General features: G+C 42.5%; 1 protein-coding gene across 2 annotated transcripts; it reads left to right on the plus strand.

Annotated features, from left to right (window-relative positions):
- Positions 1–214: 214 nt before the first annotated feature.
- Positions 215–9,035, plus strand: AMIGO2 (adhesion molecule with Ig like domain 2). Of its 2 annotated transcripts, XM_088055912.1 has the most exons (3): positions 215–613; positions 3,745–3,863; positions 7,289–9,035. In XM_088055912.1, exon 3 carries the CDS (start codon positions 7,362–7,364, stop codon positions 8,925–8,927), a length of 1,566 nt encoding a protein of 521 aa, XP_087912038.1. In that variant the 5' UTR covers positions 215–613; positions 3,745–3,863; positions 7,289–7,361; the 3' UTR covers positions 8,928–9,035. The 2 variants fall into 2 exon arrangements, with proteins under 2 accessions (XP_087912038.1, XP_005519358.1); XM_005519301.3 differs by lacking the exon at positions 3,745–3,863.
- Positions 9,036–11,807: the final 2,772 nt, after the last annotated feature.

Raw genomic sequence — 11,807 nt, forward strand, 5'->3', positions numbered from 1 at the left:
TGCCCCCCCTACCCGGGCGTCGAGGAGGTGCCGGCGGGCTGGGTTGGGCGCAGGGCAGGGCCAGGGCCCGCAGGGCAGAGCCCGCCCGGCCGGCGGAGCGCTCCCGCTGCCGGCGGGGCTGAGGCGGGCGCGCGGCGGGGCCCGAGCGGGCGGGGCGGTGGCGGCCCCCGGCGGCGAGGGGCGGAGCGGGGGCAGCGGCCGCGCTCCTCCCCCGGGGCACCGACGGCTCCGTCCCGCTGCCGCGGATGCGCCCGGGAGGGCATCGGGGCAGGCGGCGTGGGGTCGGGTCGGGTCGGGTCGGGTGCTGCGGGGCGGCGGAGACTGGGAGGGCGTAGGCAGGAGGGGATAAAAACCCCAGTGTGTCGACACTGTGACCGGAGTCTCCTGCCTTCCCTGCTCACCCGGCGCCGGTGCCGAGCTCCGGGCCTCAGCTCCGTTCCCGGGAGCAGCGGGCCAGCGCTGCCTGCGTCCGCGGGGGAGCGCAGCGGAGCCGCTGCCGTCCCGCAACTTCCCCCGGAGCCGAGCGGAGCGCAGCATGCGGGGCAGGGGCTGGAGGCGGCGGCGGGGTCGGCATCGCGCTCCCCGGACATGAAGCGGCCATCGGAAGCTCCAGGTAACGCTGCCCGGAGGGGTGGCGGAGCAGACTCCCCCCGGTATCCGGGGCAGGACGGGGGGGAGCGTCCGGAGGGGCAGGAGTCAGGGCTGAGGGGCCGCCGGAGGCGAGCGCAGCCCGGCAGCGGGCGGAAGAGACCTGGTCCCGGCCTCCGCCGCGGAACGGCGGCAGTGGCCGCGCCTGTCCGGGAAAGTCGGTCAGAGACCCCCTCGGAATGCTTGTGGGTGCCCCCGGGCCGATGCCGGGTTAACCTGCTCGGTCTCCGGGTTCTAGGAAACTTTGCCTTCCACCGACTCCCGGTAGGAATCTGGGGCTGCAGCGGGCAGACCCCGCCGTGAGACTAGCGGGAGACCCCCCCAAATCGTATGCACGGGGGTTTCTGTGAAGTTTAGCCCTCAGATAAATTCTTGGAGGCGGTGAGGATCTTCTCTGGGCAACTAAACTTTGGTAAGATCTGACATTGCTTGGAGACTGATTACTGATGCTGTAATAGGCACTGCCACTTATCATTGCATTTTTTCTTAATTATTTGCTGATCTCCTTGGCAACTGAAGTAATTTGCAAGGTTGAAGCTTGGTTGCAGCTTGATTTACAAAGTAACGTGGCAAAAGGCAGGAATTTGTTGTTTCACTGATGCATATTTCCCTTTTACTCTCTCGGAGAGGTAAGAGCTGCAGAGATGTTGACTTCATGTAGCTGGTACTGCTGTAAAGAGACTGTTGATTAGTCCGACTGAGGTTCTGTTGTACGTCACCCAATTGCTCTTCTGTGTCTCGGTTTTCTTTAAGACAAGTGAGTTACCGTGTTTTAAGGAAAAAAATCTCTCTTCAAGGAAATTCAATCTTTAGTGAGGGATTAGTGAGAGATGATAGCTTTATCTGGCTAAGGTTACTAGGACAAATTAATCTCTAATTCACCATGATTGAGGTCTGGCCAGATGCTGGCCAGAGAGAACACTCCATTTGCCTTGCTGATCTCAGGATCAGCTTGCTGCAAATATGATGTAAAGCCATTTTTTCATCACTGTTAGGTCCTGCACCAAGCACAGTTTAGCCCAGTTCAGGGATTTAGTCTAGCGTATCAAGACATCTCCCAGATGTAGCTCACCAACGTTGCTGTTCAATCCATCATGTCACTAAATCTCATGGATTACGATGTTTGGGTAATCTGTGTCTGTTGAGTCAGAGATGCTGAGCACAGCTGTCAGGAAGATTTGATGCAGAGTGCCTTTTCCACTCAGGAGTGATAAAAGCAGAGTAGAGTCTGGAGACTGAGGGGAGGTGACTGCTGTATGAATATTTGCTCTGACAGAATCACACACACACACAAGGAATGCACATTTATGCAGACCTTTCTTAAAAATGTAACTTAAAAATACTAATTGCATAGGGTGCCATTAGTCTATATGTAATTAATGGGTGTATCATGTCCTTGAACAGGATTCATAAAATTGGGACTAAAAGCATGAATAATTATACTTGTATAATATTGTTGCTATAATTTAATAAAACCCCATTCTAAAAATCACTTTTGCTTCTGAGTTCATGAGGAACCTTTGTCAAATGTCATGCCAGAAAACAAAACAGGGATGTGAGAAAATAGAACACATGAGCCATCACTTTATTATTTCATGTATTGTTATATTGGACTAGTACAGCCCTAATTCATCTGGTATGTAGACTGGTGTAGGGGGAGAGCACCTGTGTGGACATTGAAGACAATGAGAGGTGCAGAGATGTATTAGTGTCTTGTGGGCTGCTGGGACTGGGGTGAGACTCAAGAAAAGGCTGTGACTACAGGAGATGTGGTGCAAGGGAAGGAGGTAAGGGATGTAGAAATGGTGTGAACCTTCTGGAGGATGAACAGAGGTCTTGAATGTTTTCCAGTGCTTGATCTCTCCAGGGGCTCAACACTGTTCCTGCAGTAGTACAGCAGGCAGCAGGGTTGTGTGCAAATACTTGCATTTTCACTGTGCGGAAAGTACCAGCTAAATGTGGGACTATTTGTATCACCAACGTACAGGAAAATACTTTACAGTAGGAATAACATCTAGCAATCCAATTTTATTAACAGTGAAAAAACTAATAGTAGTGTTTGCAAAATCATTCAGGTGAATTGTGATCTCCAGTCCAATTTACTAGTTAAATTAAGAGATGTGCTACACAAAGATTTTTTAGCAAAGTCTCAAATGAAGTGGGAGAGGTAGTTTGGTGTACAGGTTCTGTTGGAGAAACAGCAATAAGCCTGAAGGTACTTAGAGATGATGAGAAAACTAGTGTAGATATTATTAATGTCACATCAGTAGGAGAGAGAGCCCTGAGAAAGAAAAGCATGTTTAGGACATTAGTTCATCTTCATGTGATAACTGATGGTGAGACTGTATGTTGCTTGGCAGTCCACTTTTCCATCAGCAGGTCTAGGTGCTTGTTGCTTTTAAAAACAAAACAGCAAACAAACAACCCCCTCAGAAATAAACAAAAAACAACCACAAACATACACATTAAAAAGTTCAAAACCACAGACCAAATTATAAGCTTCTCTAGAATGTGATTGATTGTTGTCAATTTTGCTGTTTCTGGCCACTGAGGATTTTCCCTATGATGGTAGGATATGTCCCGCCTTTCTTCTTGAACAGTTAAAAGCATGTGAACCATTACTGTTCAGATGAATCATCTCAGGGAGTAATGTTTTTTTGGCACTGAACTTAAAGTATTGCAGTTCAACATCACAGAGAAATTATTTCTTTGAACAGAATTCAAGAACAAAACTCCTAACCATGCCCTTCACTTTACTATAAGTAAGAAAAGGCATCTACCCAGCTCATTCAGAAATAATGGTGAAGTACTTGGCCAAAGTCTGTTGGCACATGTTAGCTGATAGTATTCAATAACAATATCTCTCTTGAGAAAATATGCAATATTGAAATTTGTAAAATAAGACTTCTCTAAGACCTGAAGTAGTGTCACTGGGATGAAACAAAATGCTGTTTTTAATATAGGGCTAATTGTAGGCTTTGTTCTTCTTGCCACTTAACACGTTACAGCCCAGAAATGTTTATGCAGACATTTTGAGTAAGTTCAAATGATCACATACCCTATAAATATTTATGTTGAACGTGCTTGGCTTTGCAGAACATCCTGGGTAATTTGTGCAGAAGATGTGGGGAACACGCGTTGAAAAGCAAGTTGCAGCTCAACAGTCCTACTCTCCAAAAGAGCAAAGAACCTGTTGGGAATGTAGGCACTACACTGTGAGTCGGGTGTGGAAAGGAAGGCTTCTTCTCATCAGAGTACTCTCTGAATACTCTTGTGTGTCCTGTGGTATGATTAGGATGTTTATAATTTGGATTTGCCCTGCCAGACAAGGCAAGTTATCTGAAACAGTTTTCATTTTGCAACTCCAGTGAGCTTTGAAAATGGACAATCCAGTTTTCAGCCCATGTGAACTGTTTTTGCTGCTTAGAACTAAAGGGTATTATGCTGATCTAAACCATTGACTAATTTGTGTCTGCCCGTGGGATTTGGTTGCAGACTAGCTCGGAGTTTCTGATGAGATAATTGTAGGCAGGGACAGAAACGAACATGCAAGGTTATCTAGTATTAAATTTGGTAACTCTTACAAGCCTGAGCATTGATCCAGTATGTCCCATCTGGAGTATCTCCAGTATAACAGTTACATTCAACATGGGAGATGAGTTCTTTAAGTGCCCTTCACTTGTGGCAAGTGCAATTATATTAAAAATTAGGCTGCATAGCTTGCAGAATCAGGCATTCACATGTTAGTGGGAAAGGCAACCTTTGCAGCAACTGTTCATCTCCTGTTTTGTGGATGCTTTATAATCCAGTCTTCAGGCGTGTGGTTTTATGGTAATGTGGTTTTCAGATGCCTTGCTTCATGCAGTAGACTAACTAAATGAGCAACTGCTAAATACCTTTTTCATCTGCCAGTGTTTTTTCATTGTGCCTTATGTCTGTATGCCATACAAATTCACACTGTGGTACAGATTTATTTTTGATGGCAGTTTTTCTAATGCTTCATAGGTTTCACCCTCTAGAAGAACTTCTATATATTAATTGTTGCTATAGACTACCTAACTAGCAAAAACAACTAATTAAGGAGCTTGGGACTGGTTAAAAAAATACTCTTCTGGATTCCTAGCTTTTCATTGAAAACCCCATGCAGTTAGAGGCTTTGGGAGACTTTAAAAACCTGGAAGAATTTATGAATCCTGATTTAAACTTTAATTCAAACCAATCAATTTATTTTTACAATATTTCTATAGCTAAAATCATGTTAGTATATCCCTTGTATAAACAAGGGATCCCTGTGAAATCAGAAGTGTCAGATGGAGTCACGGCATTTTGACTCTCATCTCAGTACTTCCTTAGATCAGTCCTTCCCAAATTTAACATGCAGAGGTTCCTTATTTTAAAAGTGCCAAGCTGGTGACTGTAATATGTTCATTATTTTTTAATAGTCACCAGTTCAAATAATTTGCCTGATCTCACAGGAAATTTGTGACAAAGGCAAGGACAGCTGCAGTTCTCAGGGATAAGGATTTATCGAGCTCTTGATGTAATCACCCATTTATTTCCCTATTCTTCCTCCAAACCTGTGCACAGTGTCAGGAAAGGTTTTGGGGGGAAATTGAGCTATCATGTAACCAAGGACTGACTGTATATAAAATCTAAAATGGGAAAAAAAAATGTAATCCTGACACTTTGCTTTTGAGCATTTGACTTGGCAGTCTTGCAATTCTCTTAATGTTTTTATCTTTTTTTTTTTTTTAATGCAAACAGAATATATATAAGTTCTTTTGAAAGAACTTTTGAAAGGTGAAATGTCCTGTTCTCCCTTGCTGCCTTCATATTTCTTCTTTTAATGTATCATTAGAAGGTTCAGCTCTTCAGTTTCATAGCACATCTTCTACTTGACTCAAGAGTAGATTTGTCAGCAGAAGACAGCAGCCTGCCAGATTGGCAGAGGGCTACAGAAAAGGGGAAATAAAGACCTGAGGTGGAGTGAAAATTTCTGCTTTTGGCATATATTAATTAATTGCATCAGTAATCTTAGGTTTGTAAGTAGCAGATGTAAATTCTCTGGAGAGGTGTGCTCCAAAGTTTACCTCCTGAAACTCTTCTGCATAATCCTCTTCTTTCCTTTACACCGTCCTCATCTGCTTTTCCAGTCTTGTGTGCCTTAACTGACTTCTGCATCCTCAGATTACCTCCTGCTCAGTTTTTTTAGTAACAGCGATGATACTCCATTGGCATCCACCTCCCCTGGTTTTGCACTTCCTTCCCTACATATCTCTTACCTTTCTCTCTCTCCTTGTTTCACTATTCCTCTGCCCTGCTGTCCTCCACCATTTAGGTCTTGATTTTAATTTTTTTGCCCTCAAGTCTCATCTTTTCTTCATTCATCTTGCATCATCAGAGAATACAATTTCTTCTTTTATTCTCCTTTCCATCTGAGGCTACTTCTTTCTCCTCATCCCACTGTCCACAGGCTCCTGGCCATAGCCACTATCAGCAGCACGGAGCAGACATTGCAGGGTTTGTCCTGCTCAGATACTGCTCCAACAGGTGGCTGAAATTGGAGAAATGAGTTTGAGGATAATAATGTGGGAGCTGAATACCACATCTGAACTCTGAAGGGGTTCATGCAGATGAACTCACCTGTGAATTTACTGACAAACTCTAAACAGGTACCAGGGAGAGCAAGAATGAACAGAAATGTTTATTCCTCTGCTATGTATGTGTACATTTTCCCATAAGATGATAAAATGCGTATCCCTTGGCACAGAGTCACTACTGTGCCAAATCTTACATCCCTGTTTCAAACAGTACTGACTCTAAAATATTCTCAGAAAATAGTATGGTTGGGGTTTTTCTATCTACATAGGAACAAAATATTTTTTTTCTTTACTAAGTTTTGAGAAACAGCTGACTCATCCTTACTGAATGTTCCCGAAACTTATGCCTGAGGTAAGCAATAGGCATAAATTTTTTCCTCATTACTTATATTGGCAAAGGTGGAAGAAGCAGAATACAAAATATTGTTATTGAACAACCTTAATAACTTTCAAAATAGGCTTTTGCTACTTGAACCATAAGTTACTGAATTCTTAAAAAAAAAAAAAAATAAATTGGTATGACATTTAAAGCTAGGCAGGCTGAGAAAATTCTTTGCTTGAAAACGTGTGACATTTTCTGATTGTAAAGAAAAGCATGTTGTAACTGCTTCCCACTAGACAAGAAACAACATTTTCGAATGAGGCTTTTTCTTTTTTTCTACTGGGAATTCTATCTGTGCTGGTTTGGAAACAGGTAGGGGATGCCATTGCCAAGTCATACTCCACAGGGGAACATTTCTAATTTTTTTTTTCATGAGCTGTCAGAAATTGCATTAGTTTGTCCAAGACTCAAGAATAGTTACATTATTTTTAAAGATAAAAAATACTGTATCTACAGTATATATATTGACACATGAATGCAGAATTTCATGTTTACATAAAACCAATGTTAAGTTTACCTCACCTTAGAACTAGATTTTACCATTAATTGTATGAAACCGTAAGGATTAATTCCCTGTTTTTCAAAAGGCATAGGAAATGATGCAGAGTACAAATGGTAAATGTTAATGTGCTGTACCTCTGTATCCCTCTTTTGACAGCAACGAGTGCAAAGCTAACTGCACAAGTAATCTGTGGCAAGGAGCACTGGGAGACAGCTGAAAGACAGTGACAATGTCTTTAAACTGGTGGACACTTCTTACTCGACTTGGAGTTTTTAAAGTGAACTGCAAAGGACTCGCATGCCTCTTGGTCTTCACCGTGAGTGTTTGTGGCAGTGCCCCGGGGATGTGTCCAGCAGCCTGCATCTGTGCCAGTGATATCGTGAGCTGCACAAATAAGAACATCACTCGAGTGCCAGGAAATCTTTATAAATCTATGAAAAGGCTGGATCTGAGTTATAACAGAATCGGGATTTTGGAGCCTGAATGGGTCCCAGTGCTGTCTGAGAAACTGAACACCTTAATAGTCAATCATAATAGCATTAGCAGCATTAGCGCTGGAAGCTTTTCCACAACTCCAAATCTGATGTATCTAGACTTGTCATCCAACAGCCTGAAAACATTGAGCAGCCCTGTGTTTCAGGAGCTAAAGGCGCTGGAAGTTCTCCTGCTGTACAACAATCAAATAACCCAGATCGAGTCTTTAGCCTTTGGAGGATTGTACAAATTACAGAAACTGTACCTAAGCTACAACTTGGTCTCGCATTTCCCACTGGACTTATATGTTGGAAAATATAAACTGACAGACCTTGTGTTGCTGGACATTTCCTTTAATCACATCCAGACGATGCCTGTTCAGCGCCTGAGTTCAGTGCCAGCCAGACAACTTAGTGGAATTTATCTTCATGGCAACCCATTCTATTGTGACTGTGTCCTGTACTCCATGCTAATCTTCTGGTATCAAAGGCATTTCAGCTCAGTGGTGGACTTCAAAAATGAGTACAGCTGTTTGTTGCAGTCAGACCCAAGAGGTCATAATCAACTGCCTTTGCTGCATGACAACATTATGAATTGCTCTGAAAGTACTGTCAACAGTTCTTTCCAAGCCTTTGGGTTTATTCACGATGCCCAGGTTGGTGACAGGCTGATTGTACACTGTGACAGCAGAATCGGCGATACGGGCACACAGTTTGTTTGGGTTAGTCCAGACAATAGATTGCTGGAGCCAGACAGGGAGACCGATAACTTCAAGGTGTTCCCTAATGGCAGCCTGGAGATAACAGATGCCCAGCTAGAGAACTCAGGGCTGTATTCCTGCATTGCAATAAATAAGAAAAGACTATTAAATGAAACCATAGAGGTCAGAATAAATGTTAGCAATTTCACAGTGAACAGGTCCCACGCTCATGAAGCATTTAATACAGCTTTTACCACCCTTGCTGCCTGTGTGGCCAGTATTATTTTAGTGCTGCTGTATCTCTATCTGACCCCCTGCCCATGTCAATGTAAGGCAAAAAAGAAGAAGAGGAAGCTGAACCAAAGTAGTGCCCACCCATCCATACTGAATTCCACACTGCCGCAAGAGCTGCCAGCTGACGAGAAGAAGGCTAGCACTGGTAAACGGGTGGTTTTCCTGGAACCTGTGCACGAACCAAAACAGAGTCAGAATGGGAAAGTAAAACTGTTTCCGAATGACAGTGTCATTACAGAGAGTATCTTAAAAACTGCTCGAACAAAATCCGACTCTGACTCTGTCAACTCTGTGTTCTCAGATACACCTTTCATGCCGCCAGCTTAGTTTTCTGCCTGTGTTTGTATCGTGCATTTCCATTTCTTAATACCTCCTTTGCCTGTAGCAATCCATCAGGACAAACAAATAAAAAGAGATAAAATGTTTTAAAAAGAGCTATGTTTTGTCAGTCCTTGATCTGCGTCTCCTCTCTGTAGAGGCCATGCAACAGTGATCCCTCGTTTGGGAAAAGCAAATGGCTTGTCATTATTGTGAATAATTTTAATGCAAGCTTGGTTTTAGTCTGGTCCATACAAAGCAATTTATTGTGCTTGTTTGGAGACACTTTCAGTCCATACAGCTGACTCCGCAGAGGCAGGGCTGACCCCTATGCAACACTCAGTCATGCTGATAACTCAGCTTTTCTGAAGTGTGCACAAAAACAACTTATGGCTAAGGAGAAAAATGTCCAGACTTTCTGCAATTCCTTTCACAGGCTCATCCAATTTTTACATAAAATCACTGTGGGAAAAAAGTAATGATTTTTCTTGGACTGCTTGGCACAAAAGGGTTAAATTTGCCACCAGAATGCCTAGCAACACTGGCTAAATTTTTGTGGCCTTCAACTGATAATGTATTTGCAAATAATTGCTTGAAAACATTAAATGAGGGGCATTGTAATAATTTTATTCAAAACATAGTCACAAGATTACGTGTTAAATATGGTTGTATTTGTTCATAAATGTTTCATGTAGTGAAAACAGGTAGAAGTTAACGTGCTACTTTTGCAGTTGCCTCAGTCAAGAAATGGAAGTTGTCAGGCATATGAGGACCTACACAAGTCAGCAGTAATTAATTAAGCCGTGATAACTGGATTGATTATAACCATTTGTCTTTACCTCCCCTGCTCACTGTATGCTTGGCATCATGTGTGGTAAACAAATCTGCCACCATCACCAGAGCTCCTTCATTTTAGGGGTGAGAGACTTCTCTTCAAAGATAATTGTGAAATTGGGAAAATATTTTAATTTTTTTTTCAGTGGCATGTGGTTTCTGTAGCCTTATTAAATTTGCTTCCTAAAGTTTTTTTCCTAAAAGAGGAAATGCAGTATTTGGACAAACTCCTGAGAATATAAAAGACTTTACACACTATAAATTCAGAAAACACAGATTTTACCTAGACTTGGCCCTTGTCTTGTATGTACTGCTTTCTTTCTTGCATGTATCATAAAGTTTATGAGTGGTAAAACTGATCTGGGCTGGTTATTCAATATAGGTTGCATGAAGCATGTATTGTAACGAGCATTCTGTTCTATTAGCTTTTTCTTTTTCTGTTAAATGTGCCTTTTTTTTCTTTTTTATGCTTGCTTACCTTGGGCCTGGGCTGGACTTTTCCAGTCTTCCTCACATTGATAAGTAGCAACTTCAAAGGAGTTTCTTAAGTAATTACAACTTACCAAATACAAGTAAATGGAGCATGTCTGTCTCATTCTATTTTGGGGGAATGTATTGAAAGGATAAAGGATAAACTAAATCAGAATCAAAGGGCTACATGGTATGACAACTTTATTTTCGAGAAGCTTAATGTAACAGCCACTTGCCATTCTTTGTGATTTATTTTGAGAGGCGTATCAACATGCTAAAGCTGTTGACTCTGGCTGAGCCAGAGCTATTGATTTGCTATGGAGAAATCCTGATGTAGCTAATTGTTCGAAGACAAGCTATCTGACAAACAGATTAACTCAGAAAACAGTGTATCTGTATTGTGTAAAAAGTACACGGAATTATAAAAAAGCTGGAGATATTAACTCAGATATTCAGGAAAGTGGAAATTATTTTTCTAGGCAGAGGATAATAAATACTGAGGAGAGGAATATGACCAGAAGTTTGGGTCTATTATTCGTACATTTATCTGTGTAAATTTAAAAATAGCTTCTGCTGTCAAGCAGGTTAGTGTCCTTTCATAAAGCTGTTTCCCTCTTTCATCTGTGTATACACAGTAACTCAAAATCTGTATTTTTACATATAAAGTATGATGGAAAAACAGTGATTGTTAGAATCAGGTTGAGTCATCTGCCATTGTGGCAAAGGTTTGACATTGTCCCCTTCTCAAAGGTATTTATTTTTTTTTAAAAGATCTTAGTAAGTGGCATGATCTCCTGCTATTTCACACATACGGTTGGTGATTGAGTGGATGTCCTCTGTGTTGTGCAAGAAGATGACAGGTGACCCAGGGCCAAAGGGCTGAAATGGTGGTGAGGCAGAGTGGGAAGCAGAGTGACAAATACTCTGCAGACAGTTGTACAGATCAGTTACAGCTGTGGGCAGATGTTACTCTCTGTTGTCATACAGATTGGTTGATTGACCCAGATTTCAGTGTTTACACAAGAGCGCGGATGGGCAGTTCCAAATTGGGCAGAAAAAGAAAACAGGCGGTTGTCAGTGTGTCAGGGAGGCAGACACACTTCTTATCAGCTACAGCTGAGGAGGTGCACACCACTGCTCCTTCCAGCACAGGGCAGTGGGAGTATGGCATATCGAACTCACTGAGCATCTAGAACATGTATGGTAGTCCAAAACAAAAAAAGGGAGAGAGCCTTCCTTCCTTTCCCCCGCAGGGCTGCTGCCCTGCAGCAAAAGCATGGGGATTTGTGGGATCAGGGTAATCCTTACAGATGACTGGAGAAGCTGAGCATTGATCTAAAGAGCAGATACTCACTGTGACTGTTAACTGGCTGTATTTTACTGATTCCTTCCAAGTGCTCACAGTTGAAACCGTGAGTATGAACAAGGTGGTAAAAACAAAGCTTTTGAAAGATTCGCCTTTTTTGCTGCTTCTTTACGTTATCATAGCCTCATGCATTCAGTAGGTTTAATGAAGTCTGATGAAGATTTTTTTTAATAATTAATGAATATTTATCTATAGCACCAACACCATAATCCACAGCC

This window comes from Pseudopodoces humilis, chromosome 5 (genome assembly GCF_049639895.1).
Source record: "Pseudopodoces humilis isolate 2021_Gansu_Grassland_sample_001 chromosome 5, ASM4963989v1, whole genome shotgun sequence".
Taxonomy (NCBI): domain Eukaryota; kingdom Metazoa; phylum Chordata; class Aves; order Passeriformes; family Paridae; genus Pseudopodoces; species Pseudopodoces humilis.

Coding starts and splice junctions, on each gene's coding strand:
- AMIGO2 (XM_088055912.1), top strand. CDS start 7,362: ATGTCTTTAAACTGGTGGACACTTCTTACTCGACTTGGAGTTTTTAAA.